General features: G+C 27.7%; 1 protein-coding gene across 6 annotated transcripts in view; it reads right to left on the reverse strand.

Moving 5' to 3' along the window:
• The window catches only part of LOC101239749 (otoferlin), a 209,604-nt gene that overhangs the window by 56,655 nt on the left and 136,602 nt on the right, over positions 1 to 16,347 (reverse strand). For all 6 annotated transcript variants that reach the window (XM_065796214.1, XM_065796217.1, XM_065796218.1 and 3 more), the window contains 2 exons: positions 14,372 to 14,485; positions 6,693 to 6,854 (listed from right to left, as the gene is read on the reverse strand). In XM_065796214.1, coding sequence (XP_065652286.1) covers positions 6,693 to 6,854; positions 14,372 to 14,485 — 276 coding nt within the window. The remainder of the gene's footprint in view (positions 1 to 6,692; positions 6,855 to 14,371; positions 14,486 to 16,347) is intronic.

Below are 16,347 nucleotides of genomic sequence, written 5' to 3' on the forward strand. Positions count from 1 at the left end.
CATCAAACAAGAAGCCTAGAAATCATCAAACAAGAAGCCTACAATTAATTCAAAATCTGAACCATCCAAATTTAAACGTTAATTGATCATTATTTTATGATTTATGTTTTAAGTTTCTCCAACTCAAGAAATGTGTATGACTACAAAAGTCTGAATTATTTGAAGCTCTCTATAAGACCAGTCCAACCTTTTTTTTAAATACCATATGATACATACTGATACATTAGACAAAAATCTACTGTGTGCAGTGCCATCTTTAAAAATGAGTGCATGCAATCCGAAGACATACAGAGTTTTAAAACATATAATGAGTTGGTGAGCAATCAATTGAGCTTGATATGATTGTTTCTTGGCACGCTTGAGTGAAAATAAAAAATTAAAAAGGAATTATTGAAGACAATCAATACATTCAGATCAAAAAGGCGGAAAAAAGTAACCAATATAAACTTCTACTCCAACAATAATCAAAGTCAAGTCAAAAGCAAAATTTATTATGCATTTCATCACAAAACTGAAAGTCAAAATGAAACTTCTTAGCAGAAAAACATGGGAAGAAGTAGTAGATGGTATTGAAGCCACATTAAAAGCAAAGTAAGAATCAAAAAATTGATCAAAAATAGATGAATGTCTGTAAAAAACGCGATAGAATTTCAGGTTTGACACAGCTTTTTTAGAAAAAGAAGAAAAAACCGAAGAATAATGAAAATTTCATCAATGAAAGAAATTTCTTTTTTTCATGAATATGAAAAGAGTAAATGATGTTTTGTTTTCTACTTGTCTGTATTTTTATTCAAATGCTGACTTTTTATTATGTTAAGTTTACTAGAATGATCAACCCAAGACTTGTGCAATGTAGTTTTGAAATTTAACAAGCTATATTTCAAAGTTTACAAAAAGTCTTACTTTTTATTCATATAATTATTTAGATTTGTTAAATGATGCTGTTGAATTAGAAAATTCATGTGACTTTTAAGTGAAATTTAAAATTTTAATTCATAATTTCAGAAGTGAAAAGCATGCAGCTATTAATATGTGTCTTGTAGAGTAACTTTTCACAATCTTAACTCTTTTGATATTTCGGATCAACTTAATGATTCATTGACTAGTAATAATGCTTTTAATGGCAGTCATATTTCTAAATCAGGTTTTATTAAAATGCCTGCTTATTTATCTATTCAAATTTGGAAAGTACCCAACTACCCAGGTGGACCTAGTAAAGTAAGGTATTTTCATGTTGTAGAACTTTATTTATTTTTTGTCATTTAATCATATTCATAGCACTTTTACTTTGTAACTTAGAAAAAATAAGTGTCTGGTCACAAATTATACATTGACGATGTGAAATTCAGCAAATGTAACAAATAGATTTGTAATTGATGTTTTGGGGAAACACAACTTATTTGATCTGTGGTAGTTTATCTGGCTTGCAAAGAAACGCACTCTGCCAAATTAGTAAAACCCAAAATTTGTCAATACCTTGTTGATGGTGTTGTTGGTAACTAATAAAGAATTTAAATTTCTTTATTAAACAACAGAAATCAATACTTAATTGAACTGTTTTGTCTTTTTAGCTTTTATCAAGATGTGGGAACAGCAACCAAGATAACATTAAACACTTCATTGAAAGTTAAGAAAATTTAAACTATGAAAGATGTTATAAGAATGTACATATTGTATTGACTTTTTTGATTATTTAATATTTAAAATCATTTGTTTTAAAAGTCTATATGTTCACTTTTTATTTTTATTTTTTCTTCTATTAGCAAATATTCCTTATATGATAAACAGATGGCTTATAGAATATCTGAAATGTTTATAAAAATATTTTGTATACATTTTAAAAAATATGGTTTACAGAAACGTTCTGTACAATATTTTACAATATTCTATAAACTTTTTATAGTTGAATTTCTATAGACCATTTGTTTTAAAAGCATATAGAAAAAAATGATGTTAAATAGTATTGATTTATTTTATAGAAACTCCTATAGACTTCCCATTGAAATTCTATAGAATATTCTATAGACTTTGTGTTGGAATTTCTATAGGCAATATGTTTTGAAAGCATTTAGAAAATAGAATTTTTATTTAGAAAATAGGATTTTTCAAATTATTAATAATTTTTAGGATTGATTGGAGCTTCTAGAAACTCTATAAACATCATCAGAAAATGGATTGCATCAATGATAGTGATTCAGGTAACAGTTGCAACAACATAATCGCCGTTAACAGTTTGCAATAAAACAAAAAATGTTGCTAAATCTTTATAAATCTGAAATCAGCATTTATTGTGAGGAAACATAATTAATATTCTAAAATATTTATGGAAGCTGGTTTGAAATTCCTGCAACAGTCCCTAAAATATTGGCACATGTTGGAGAAATTATTTTAACTATTACTGTTCCTGTAGAAACTTTGGGTAAAGAAGCATTAGAGTGTCACAACAAAATCACTAAAGAAGATTGTTAACAATATGTTCGCAAGTGCTCAAAAGCAACTTATTTAATGTATAAATATTTGCAATCATCAGATCCAATTATAAGTGCAATCTTCAAGTACAAGATCTTAAAATATAACAAATATTCTTCCAAAAGAAGTCATTTTAGTACTAAAAAAAGTAAATGTAAATACAAGTACAAGTAAATTTATTAAGTATTACTAAAAGCATTTATAAAAATGATGATAACATCAATATTGATCAATTTAAGAAAAACTTTAATAGTGGAGACTTGGGTAGCTCAAGACACTTAAGGAGTAAGTAGTATATTACTCAAACGCTAATTAAAAACTTAGTGCCAAATGATTTTTGTGAAAGTAGAAACATCTATTTATCGAATTAAAGGCAAAAAATAGTTAAATTGTACTTAAATATAACATAAAAATGTAAATGAAAAAATGTTAGAAAACAAGCATATAAAAAAATTGGAGGGTTGCCCCAGACATATATTTTAAACAGGAGTTCGCTTTTTAAATCATAAGACACATACTTAATACATTATTTACCACGAACATTCCAGTTAAAATAATTAGAAGCAGGATTAATAACAAAAAAAACTTTTTTGTGACTATTTCTACAGATTTATATTTTTTTTAAATTCAGAGTTAATGTCATCTAAGCTCGTCCAAAATTATAGGACCTTGATAACTTAGGCTTTTTTTGAAAGTTTTTGATACATTTAAAAAAAAAATTGCATCTAGTCTATTCAATTATGAAAAGGAATGGGATTGAAACAAGTATTTTAAAAACAACATCATTTAGAATGTTTTTTTATCAGTGTTTTAAAAAAATATAGTATGTTATTTTGTTTTAATTTCCAATAAAGGTACTTGTACTTTTATTGGAAATTAAAACAAAATAACATACTATATTTTGTTAAAACACTGATAAAAAAACATCAAAATAACCAAAAAATAAATTTCCCAGATAATTAATTCATACTTAAGATAATTTATTTTTTAACACCATATAAAAGTACAAATCATAATAGTCAGGTAGGATTTAACTCTACACAATTTTCATGTGTCCAATCTTTACATGTAAAGCACTGAATTCAGTCTTTATCAAAACTTTCTTTATCAATATTGTATAATATTGATAAAGAATTTGGTTTTGTTTTCAGGACTTTTAAACAAACGAGGAGCATATTTTTTTATTTTTTTAATCATATTTCTTTCTTTTATTGATTGAGTGAGTTTAGGAAGCTTTCCATGCTTATCAATGAGTGCTTAACATAAGGAGAAGAGGTGAGAACTTCACTTTTTTGAGCTTTTCTTTTTCTAGAGTTAATTATTTTTTGAGGAATTGTAGAAATCAGAGATAAAACATTCAAAACATCAGTAGCTGCAGATTTAGTAGCTGCATTAAAAGTTAATGATTTTTTTGAAATGATTGCTGTGATATTAGGTGTTTTAGAAACAAAAATGGTAGTGGAGGTTACATAGGTAGAATTTATAAGTCGCTGGTTGAGTGATGCTATTGAGAACGTTGTTATTCATTGCTGATTTCTTATTTATTACTAATAGATAATTAATTGCTGATAGATTTATTGCTGAATTTCTGATAGCTTATTTACTTGCTTTGTTTTTGTTATTATTGTTGTTGATTGATCAATTGCCATAAGAATATTTGTTATTGTAGATGCTAGATAATCAAGACCAGAAAAAAAATCTACTTAAGATTAGTTGAAACCAACAGCCCAAATAACACTTGTAGATTGAAGTGTTGTTAAAATTAATATTGGGTGTTGGTTTTAAAATTATATAAAGAAATCTTCTCCTGCTATTCTTTTTTTCTTGTTGAAACGATGCTTAATCTTCAACTCTTCAGATAAATCATAAATCAAGCTTCATCATAAACTTACCTAAAAAATTCATGCTGAGAAAATCCTAAAAATCGATTATACATTTGATTTCAAACTCATCATTGAAAGTGTTTTGAAAACATCCTAATTAAGAAACACATCTTTATTTGAGAATTTAGGCTTTTAATTTGTTCATAGTGTACAAGTGTACTAGGTGATGTCTGATTCTTTTTAGAAGCACTTCTAATAGATGATTTTTCGACAGTTACCATATTTATTGCTTTTAACAAATTTTCTTCACTCCAAATTTTTGGCATTGTAAACTAATAAAATGAAATCTATAAACAAAACTTATTTACAATTTAATAACTGCAGTATATATTAATTTAACCTTTAGACTTTTGTAAGTAATTAAATAATATTTATTTTATATATATAGAGAGATATAAATGCTTATATATAGAGAGATATAAATGCTTACATATATATATGTTTACATATATTTATATTTATATATATATATATATGTATGTATACATATGCATGTATGTATATATATGGATGTATGTATATATATATATATATATATATATATATATATATATATATATATATATATATATATATATATATATGTATATATATGATATATATATATATATATATATATATATATATATATATATATATATATATATATATATATATATATATATATATATATATATATATATATATTAATAATCAAATAAACGAGAGTGTAAAACAACATTGAAAAAATAATTTTTTCCATAAATTCAAAGGATAAATAAGGAGATTTCACATTAGTATTGCAAACGAAGAAAGCAACCATACACAACATTTAAAAATTAGTTTTATATAAGGTAATATTGATAATTTGTAATATAATACAAAATAAATTATTGTTTGATTTTTGTCAATAATCAAACGATGCTTTTTAACATAAATGAAAAAAATGCATTAATTGCAAAAATTTCAATTTATAAATAAGCTAAACTGTCCGGAGCTACCCTCCAAACGTGTGTCCGGTATCATCCGATAATACCTCATTTCAAAATACCATTTTTGAAACCATTCATAAAAGTATAAAACAAAAATATTTTTTTTACAAATATTGTAAATTAAACTTTTTTCATAAATAAATAAAAAAGTAAGTGTAAACAAAAAAAATAGATACAAAAATAAGTGATTCAAATATGATGATTATTTTTATCCTGATGCTAGCAAACAATATTTGGTTCTGCCATCCAATTGCTTTCGAATATTGGGGCAGATATTTTGCATATGCCTTAAAATCACAAGTATGTTTTTATAGTACTCAATACCGAACATCTTCTTCAGTTTTAGCTGTACAACAAGTGTCTGGGGCTACCTGCCGTCCGGGGCTACCCAACTCTCCCCCTATATATTTAGAAGTTGATATTGATTAGCAAAATCTTTTATTTGCCAAATCCAGATAACTTCATAAATATACAAAAAAAAAATTAAGGAAAGCTTATTCATTCTGCTTTTCTTTAAAAATCACTTATTTGATCTTTTAATGAAACTTAAGGTGGGGTGGGGTGGAACCCCTAGGGAAATATTCTTATGCTACAAAGTCAAGTTGAAATTGAATATTAAAATTATGTGAAATTTTAAATATAAAAACTTTACTATATGAATTTTTTAAAAATTGGGTAAAAAATGGAAAAAATAATTTTGGCCACTATTTTGCCACCGCCCACAGTACAATGTTGTTTGAAACACAAGCTGTAGAAGGGTTTAAGTAAATAACTTCAGCAACAAAAACTGGTGTAATTAAGATGTACAGCAATAAAATGACCTTTTCTCTAAAATGACAGGAATAATGTGGTCATTAGATTCAAGAGATGAATTAAAGGAAAAATTATTTCCAAATTGTTCTGCATTATCCTTGTAAGTAAATAAACATAATACTAGTATGCATGTATGATAAATAGAATGTTCAACTTGTCTTTGTTAACAACAATGTTAAAGATTTTTCAAAAGTACTTAAAACCTAACTTCTGAGATAAAATAGACAATCTACAACCAAATACAATGCTGACTATACCTTTTTACATTTTCAAACGAAGATATAAAGATGTTTGTTTTAAAGTGAGTTTTTTCTTTTGAAAAAATAAAAAAATGATCACAATTGAAAATGCAGCTGTGCAAGAAAGAGAAAAAGAATAGAGTGATGTTTGACTTGAAATTAACAATATCACAACAATAACACAGCAGCAGGATGATCATGATCATCTTGATACTGATATAAACTTCTTGATGCTGATATAATAAAATAATACTAATAAACAGAGTTAATAAAATAACAAATTAAGTCTAATAAAAGTAAACAAAAATAAGATATACCAGGCAAAAACGTCCATATGATTTTTTTGAAAAATTTAAATTTATATGAGCAGAAATTAAATCGGACTCTACATTGTTTCCAGAACATTGAATGCAAACTTGTAAGTTTTCAAATCTTCCAAGACTACTTGTTTTGATTTCTCGCACACCCCAAAATAAATACTGAAAATATGTATAAAACAAATGTTTAAATTCATCATAATTAATAATATTAGAAATTAAAAGTAAATTACCTATTAAATATAAATATGTATATATATATTTGTTATATATGGGCAATTCCATTTCTGTGCGCGATTTTTCATTTTTCTTTGTTTTAGCAATTAAAAGCTGGGACTCAAAACAATATGCATACTATTATGATTTTCTTGAAAAATATTTATAACAAAAATATTTTATCATATTTTAGGCTACCTGAATAAATTAAATATATAAATATTTGATCATTTTATTTTTTTTGTGTAATAATATTGGTACAGTTTGAAAATAAACCACAATTTTCAAAACGTTATACTTTAGCTAGAAATAATTGATGAGTCCCATTTCTCATCGAAAATATATTAAATATGAGTCATAGAAGCATAATATTTCATTTAAAATACTCGCAAGCAATTTAATTCCTTACATTTTCTAAATAAAATTAACAAATTCGCAACTTCTGCGCATGACTTCCTTGCATGATCATTCATGAACTGCATTTAAATAATTGCTGTGACTCTATGATACATAGTGCAATCCTGTAATTTTCTGGCAAGCTTTACTAATGTTTAAAACATTATTTAAAAAAAAAATATGATGCTGAAACTTATATTTTCTGAGGAATTAAAGTTTATTTATCTAATAAGTAAAATTTGAGTTTTTCTGTTCTGTGAATGATTCTGCTTCAAACTTAATCTATTCTTTGTCAACATTACTAACGTATATCGTTTTTTGTTTACAAAATATTTATAGAGGTTAGAATATATATATATATATATATATATATATATATATATATATATATATATATATATATATATATATATATATATATGTATATATATATATATATGTTATATATATATATATGTTATACAGTATATAAGTATATTACTTTGTTAAAAAAAATGAACTCATAAAAGTTATATTTTAACTATTTTAATAAAGTTCAATGCATGTTAGCATTAGGGTAGCAACAAAAAATCACACGTCCTAATCTGGGCACCTAAATTACTACAAAGAAATCATACATAAAACCATATTCTAAAACACAAATTAATAATATATTAATGACAGAAACTAGTTTGTTATAGTATGTTATAATTGTATGTAGAAGTTCTAATGAAGTTGTTTTTTTTGTGTCTTCTTAGCTTCAAATTGGTTTATTACATCTTTTAAATCTAATTGAGCTGCTTTTTCTGCTTCAATAGCTAATAGACTTAACACAGACGAATGGTCTTGTAATATTTTCGTCCTCAAATGTATTTTAATTATTTTTAATGTGCTGAAACATCTTTCTGCAGTTGCCACGCTAACAGGAAATGCCAAATATAGCATAAGTGCTGCGACTATTTCAGTGAAAGAATAACTTTTATCACAATATGTTATTATTATTAATTTGAGCAAACCCAAAATACTGTCCACACCTTTATTCTCCATTTTGAAAGTTTTTTTAAACAAAATTATTTGATTTGGAAAGACATTGGATATATCTATCGGATATTTGTTTTGCAAACTTGTGGCATGTTTAAGTATTTCATCAGAATCTAATAATACTATATTTTTGGGATTTAAAAATGAAAAATAGCTATTTACTGTTTTCAGGGACATAAAACAAGAATCTATCTGATTTATAACAATACTTATAACTGTGTTAAATACATCAACTTTCATCCGGAGAACACTTCAACAAGACTATAACAGGTATGTTGTCCGGACTACAAGCTGTAGAAGAGTCTAAGTAGGAAATCACTTTAGATACAAAAGGATTAACCTTTTTGTCAGCTATATCAGGTAGAAAGAAAACAGTGGAATCAAGAGATGATATTGATGAGAAGTTCTTAGCAATCAATTCAGCTTTGTTTTTAGGTGAGGTAACAAATTCTGAACTATACAAGAGAGGTCCAACAACTAATTTCCCCTTGTTATAGATAATGTTAAGGATTCTTCAGAAGTCACATGAGCCTAATTTTTGAGATAAAATACAAGATTTTGTAAGCTGAGAATTGGGGTTAGACAAAACCGTTTTACATTGGTTTCTAGCAGTAGTAAACAGACGCCTATTTTCTGGAGAACTGTTATTGCTTATGGTTATTAAAGTAATGGTTACAATTGGAAATTACAGCAGCACAATGAGACGAAAACCATGGAGAAGAGGCTTGATAATAATCAAAAGGAAATAAAGAATTCAGTGCAAGCCTGAATCCAAGAAGTTACATAAGAAACACATTTTTCAGCAGAAAGACAAAAGATTTCTACCCAAGGGTCATCATGAAGAAAATCACGGAGAGAATCCCAGTCAGCTTTAAGGTAGATGTAATAGGTACGGTGATAAGATGATTCTGATGATGAAGATATGCGGTATATGCGGTAATATGCGGTAGTGGTGTTGTGGTAAAGCGCTTGTTTCATAAGCGAGAGGTTCCGAGTTCGATCCCCACCACGTCCCTGGTAGTACCGCGCTCAACTTGTTTCTTCGCGCAGCGGCTTTGTTCCTCAAGGTTCGTGTTTCGGAGTTATAGAGTTGAGAGAGGGTTATAACCACTATTAAGTAGCCTCCTCATCTGTAGTGGCTTTCTCGGCCTTGAGGAGGTGAATAACAAAAAGAAAAAAAGAAAAAAAAAGAAGAATGAGATAATAGTTTTAGAGAGATTAGAAACAAGACATAAGTCTAGGATCAGAAACATAACATAAGTGTAGTAAAGATGGCAAATGATTCTGGTTGTCTGGAAAGCGAGTTGAAAAGTTGACTTTTTGTGTTAGAGATTGAGAAAGGCAAAAGTTGCGGGCCTTAATGCCTGCAGAGTCACTGATACTAGAACCAAGCCATTCAGTGTGATGAGCATTACAGTCATCAACAGCAATAATATTGACTAAAGGATAAAGAGAAAGGGCTTGGTCAATTTGATCAGAAATAGTATTGAAAAGAGTGCAGTCTTGAGATAAAAGAGAAGGATATAGAAAAAGAGAAAGGCAATCAAGTGAAGTGCTGCAACACAAAAGCACATAAAAGAAAAGTCTGTGGATTTAAACCTATTTTCAAAACATATGGGTGAATTCTTATGAGTGTAGGTGCCCAGGCCAAGCATGTGACTATTAGACTCTTTTCAAATTAAAGGAAGATAACTATTAACATAAGATCACAAGATGAGAACTCAAATTAGCCTCACAAAGAGTTAGTCTGGTGAACTTTGCAAGAGATAAGATTCAACAGAAAAAAAGTTACTTCAAATAATATGAATATTAGTGAATAATAGGTTTAGAGAGCATAGTGATAACAATGGATTTTATTTTTTTATAGTTTTTGGTACTATAGTCATTTTTAAATTTGTTAAATAACTTGACTCAAAGCACAGATAGTACTCAGTACACTATTTAATAGTATAAGTAATTTCCTTATAACTATTAATAAACCTTAAGCTGTGACAAAGGGCTCCAAATGTGGCCTCAACAATGCATAACAAAGGTACAAACAGGGACACCATTCATGTACAACATGGCACTGTTAGTACTAGTTTACAGCTGTTGATGGAATCAGCCTCTCTAAGAGCTACCACAGAGTTTGAGAAACCTGACTACCAGCCTGCCTCAAAACCATAAAACTGAGTACCCTCATGAGGAGATAAAAGATTGAATTGCTTAATTGTGAGACACAAGCAAAAACCATGCATTGAGTCAATAAGATCCAGCATTCAACATGCTAAACAAAGTGTTATAAATACATTTATGCCTGTCTAATAGATGAAAAAAGGGTGCGAGTCTGGTCAACAGAAAGAATCTGTTTACCTAGGAGGCCTTCTACAAGACAGTAATATTTTGCAAAAACGAATTGTGTCGAGGGAGTGCAAATGATAGCCAGTGCAAATGACAGTCAGTGCAAATGACAGGTCAACTCATTTAAACTTTGAGTTCAGATTTCACAAAATTGTGTTGAATATATTGGAGATGATCAAACAACAACATTCTTTGTAGGGTTGCAAGTGAAAGTTTGAATACGCTAAAGCAGCTTTTCTACTTTGCTACATATATGGTTTGGATAATCTAATATATATATTAGGGTAATGAATTTTTTACAACCTCGTTTCCCTGTATCATAATTTGATGAGCTTTTGTTAAAGATTAGATAAAATCTTACTTTCAAGGTGATTTGGTAAAAAAAAATGTCACGCACAAAAAAATTTCTTTTTTTCCCAAGTTTTTGAAGTGCCTTTAAGCAGTTACAAAATTGTACACAAGTTTCAGAGTCCTATATATGCAACATTTTATAGAGTCATCAAACACACAAGGAAGCCAATTATTTACAATAATGTCATCGGACAGGATGAATCTTGTGGAAATTGTCCTTGCTGAGGCAGAAGTCATACAGGTCTTGTAAAACTTTGATCGCAAAACTTTTTGCAATGTTGATTCGTATGTTTTCTAGTGGTTTTGTAAGCATCTGAAACCTTTTGGATTGTCATTTATCACTGCAGATAGTTTATCAAAATCTTCAGCACGGGACAATTGACTGCTAAACCAATGGTTGGCCCATGAGGAGGAAATAAATTACCAGATTTTATGCAGCTTTTGACCTGTTTTGGGCGTCAGAATAAAAGCAAGACGTGCTAGAATGGCTCAAGAGTTCTAGCGTGCATTGCTGATGTTTGGGATCTGTTGAAACTTTACAAAGGGTATCTCATTCATCCCAGTGTGGTGACGGAAGACATGAGTGAGCTGGTAAAGAAACTTTATGTTGTCTCTCCAGCCCCCTGTTTTCTTAATCTCATTTTTACCATTGCTGAAGGCTGCTTTCAATTTATCATAATTGCTCACCAAATCCTTCACAATGTTTGCTGATTTAGTTAATCCATTGAGCTCATCGTCAATGACAATGCAAAAAAAACGTGGATAGTCTTGGCACAAGCAGGTTTGTCAGTGCAAACCACCAATGTGGTCTTTGCTCTCAATTTGCTTTTATACAGGTTCTCATCATCTTTGGACAACTATTTGTCTTTAACCTTGGTAGTCAAACAGAAACAGTTCATTCAATGCATAAAAGTTTTGTTACTTTCTGCAGTGCTCATAGTCTTTCAAAAGTTTTGCTAATTTTTGCACAAATGGCTTGATATACAAGTAAAAAGTTTTGCTCCATAGGGCTTTAAGCTATTAAAATGAGGTAGTTATGCAGTGGTAGAGCGCTCGCCTCACAAGCAGGAGGTTCCAAGTTTAATCTCCACCACATCCCTGGTAGTATCATGCTCAACTTGTTTCTCCGTGCAGCGGCCTTGTTCATCGAGGTTTGTGTTTCGGAGTTATAGAGCTGAGAGAGGGTTGTAACCACAAAAATAGTCTCCTTGACTGTAGTGGCCTTCTCGGCCAACTTGGGGAGGTGAATAATTAAAAAATAAAAAAAAGCTCAACAACAATTATAATGACTCTCTCTCTGTTCTTTGCTGGTGGATTTAAGAAATTTGAAGCATCCAATGCCTTGGTTTTTCTGGGGCATGCAACTCCTTTCATGAAGTCATGGGTGCTTCATAAATTGCTACTTTGCCTCATCTTGATGGGGCTTGAAACTGGATTAAGTTCTTTGTCCAACTTTCCTTGTTTTTCTCGGTGTTAAAAGTGCTCTTTTTAAACGACATGTTATATTCTACTCACTAACTAAAATTGAAAAGGCCTAAACATAAAAATTAAACACATAACAAATTAAAAAAACTGTTACTAAGCTTTCATACATTTTATTTAAAAACAAGCAATTCAAAAGACACTAATAAAATACCATATGCCAGTTATATGTTTGTATATAAAGCACAAATATCAATGTAGTTCAACAAATAATAAAAGGTCTCTTTTAATTAGGCAATAATAGTGTTGACACAAAATTAAAGTAATTTAAACTTAACTATCTGCTTTGAACACCTCACTTATATATCAGTTTATACCACACTGCAAAATTGCCAATATTTCATTGGATTAAAGGTCATTTTAGTCATTAATAGGCAAAAGTTCATCCATTTGTGCTACAGAAAATGATTTTTAAGAATAAAAGTTATATATATACATATATATATAAATATATATATATATATATATATATATATATATATATATATATATATATATATATACATACTCATGCTTGGTCATTTTAATTTTACCATTGCCAGGTCAGTTTTAAGTTTTTTTTTTTTTAATTATTTCATAATACATTTTATATAAAAACTATTTTTTTTTCAAAGTCTTTTTTTTTATTATTGATTAGACCAAACCCTCAGTCAATGTAGTAGCATTCCTTTGTAGCAGCAGGCTATAAGATAGTAGATGTAGCAACACTTCGTGCATGTTTTACAGTAAAAAAATGAAACATTCAGAATGTTTTTATATTTTAAAAATAAAATAAAAACATTCAGAATGTTTTTAAAAATATTCTAGTCTTTTAATTTGCGTTTTTGTGGAAAAAAAAACATTAAATTTAATTAGTTTCCTCAATTAAATGAATCTGTCAGTTTAAATACCAAAGACAAGCTATTTACTATTTTTTACCACAAACTGTATATTTACCACCCTTACTATACTTACTATAGGTGTATATACATATATATAGGGTTGGCAGCAGACATTTTCGAAAAAAGTTGTTCTTAGAACCACCCTAATATACATGTATACATATACATACACACACACACACACACACACACACACACACACACACACACACACAAACACACACACACACACACACACATATATATGTATGTATGTATGTATGTATGTATGTATGTATGTATGTATGTATGTATGTATGTATGTATGTATGTATGTATGTATGTATGTATATATGTATGTATATGTATATGTATATCAATGTTGATTTTAGATTGTAAAAACAACAACATTTTCCAATGATTTTACATTAGTTAGACCAATGTAAAATTGCAACTAAAAATATTAATACATTATTTCTATAAACACAACATTGAATCAATGTTGAATTTGCATCAGAAAAAACAGCTGTTAATGGCTTTCTTAATTGGAATGTTTGTAAATAAACCTTCATAAATGATATGAAATGATAAATTTACTATTTATATTAATTTGCTTTAATTTAAAGGCAAATAAATTATATTATATTAATATATTTGGAGAAAATAAATATAGGTTTGCGATAATTTTCATGTTGGCCTGATGTATGTGTGTTAGTTAGGCTTATTGTTTTAAACTTTTTTTTTGTAATCACCTTACAAAAAAAAAAGTTTGTGGGTCTGGAGGACCCACAATAGTCTTATTTTACATGGGTTCATACTGATATCACTTATAAGATTGATTTCAAACCATAATTTATACCATGGAAAAAATGGTTTAAAAAAACTTTTTGTTTACACTTAAATATATACATACATACATACAGAGACAAGTTTTTTAAACTTTTTAGCTAAAATACAAAAATTTGAATCATCTTAAATTAAATATAAAAAAACATAAAATCAAAAACATCAAACCTCAATCCAATATTTAGTCATAACTGGTGTAATATTCATTGGTATGGTAAAGTAGCCTCCATCTTTTGCTTCAATTAGTTCTGGTGGAAGATTTTCTTCATTGTTCATTGTTGTCTTTAAAAAAATTTTAAGAATAAAATAATTGTTGTTTTGAAATCTTTTTTTAACCATTTTTTAAATATCAAAACTTCCTGATGTTTCCAAAACTTATTTTGTTTAAAAATGTTTAAAACTATTGCAATTTAAGTAAAAATTATTCTTTAATTACAGATTAAATTCAATTAATAACCCTAATATCAATTAAACCTATTCAACAAAAACATTTTATTAAAATATTTATTATATAATTAATATTTACAAAAATATTTATAAAATAAATATAAAATGATACTTTGAAATCAAATTTTATCTTGATTAAATCAAAAAAAAAACATGATTCTGCCAAGGACTTGTGAGGAAGATCAGTTTCATTAAATTAAATTGCTTCACAAATCCATATAATCAAGTTATATTAAGTTGTATAATCAAAAATTTTTGATGCAGTTGTTAAGTTCTTTGTTGTTTGAACTTGTTAGTTCAAATTATTTTCAATCAGTTTATTTACTTATTGCAATAGTTTTTTTTTATTTTCAACTATAATATAAATATAAAAGTATAAAGCTAAACTATAAAACTATTAATGACTTCCAAATATTGAATAATGCAAGAAACAAAAATAATTCTAATTAAACAAAGAAATTTTTTTAGCTAATATCTCATATTAAAGCTAATATTAGAAAGTAATTAAAAAAGTCTTTGTTGGAAAAATTCTAAACAGTAGTAAAAGTATAAATGAACTTATTTGTAGTATTTTTCTATTCATGAGCAAGTCTTTGCAGATTTGTTTTCCAATTAGTTTTTATCAAATGCAATTAATGGGAAAATATTGTAAAAATAAATAAATTTTTCAGATTTCTTGAGATTTTCTTTTTCTTTTCTTTAGATATTTTTTTTTGTGCTTTTAGAAACTGAAACAGCTGTTATTACACGCAAAGTACTTGCTAAAAATTTTAAAATGCTCCTCCTGTCAAAGAAACTTGCCTATAGCATTATTTCTCGCATCAACAATGCTTAAAAGTTTAGGTAAAACTAATAACAAGTAAATTTGACATTTTTTTATGCTCAATGATACCTTTATTAATACACAAAATTCACTCAAAATGGCATCACTATTCATCATGACTTAAAATGACATTAATATTCATAATCTCTCAAAATGATATCAATATTCATCATTTCTTAAAATGACAATTAATATTGGTGATTAGTTATTAGTGAAATATTTGGGTGATTTCTTTCCTGCATTTCTAAAAGTTAACAATTATTTATAGTGTCCAATAACACCAGATATGCATTGGCATCCAGTTGAATATCACTAACTGGATAACACCAGATATGCATTGGTATCCAGTTGGTGACATTTTCCTATATTAAATAAACCTGAGCACGAAAATAAAAATAGGATATTAAACAAATAAATTATCATATACTAATTGAATAATTATATATTAATTGAATTATCATATATTAATTGAATTATCATATATTAATTGAATAATCATATATGAATTGCTTTCAATTAACAATTAACAACAAAAGGTAACATCAAAGGTGTAATTTTTGTAATTGTGTAACTTTTGATTTTTGTCTTTGAGAATCTTCATTTACTTTTATTGTGACATATTTAAACTTTATTGAGTTCTTGAATTCATATTGATTTAATTAAAGCATTTCTTAGTACATTTTCAGGTCTTGAAACCACAAAAAAACAATTTCAAAAGATATGGTTATGATTCAGTTGGTTGTTGGGGACAACCAACTGTATCATAACCATATCTTTTTAAAACAAACCAAACATATCGGCAAGTATACTGATTGGAAAAGCACTGATTTCCAATAATGCTTTCAACCCTGATATTTAAAAATTATTATTATAT

This window comes from Hydra vulgaris, chromosome 04 (assembly GCF_038396675.1).
Source record: "Hydra vulgaris chromosome 04, alternate assembly HydraT2T_AEP".
Classification (NCBI taxonomy): Eukaryota; Metazoa; Cnidaria; class Hydrozoa; order Anthoathecata; family Hydridae; genus Hydra; species Hydra vulgaris.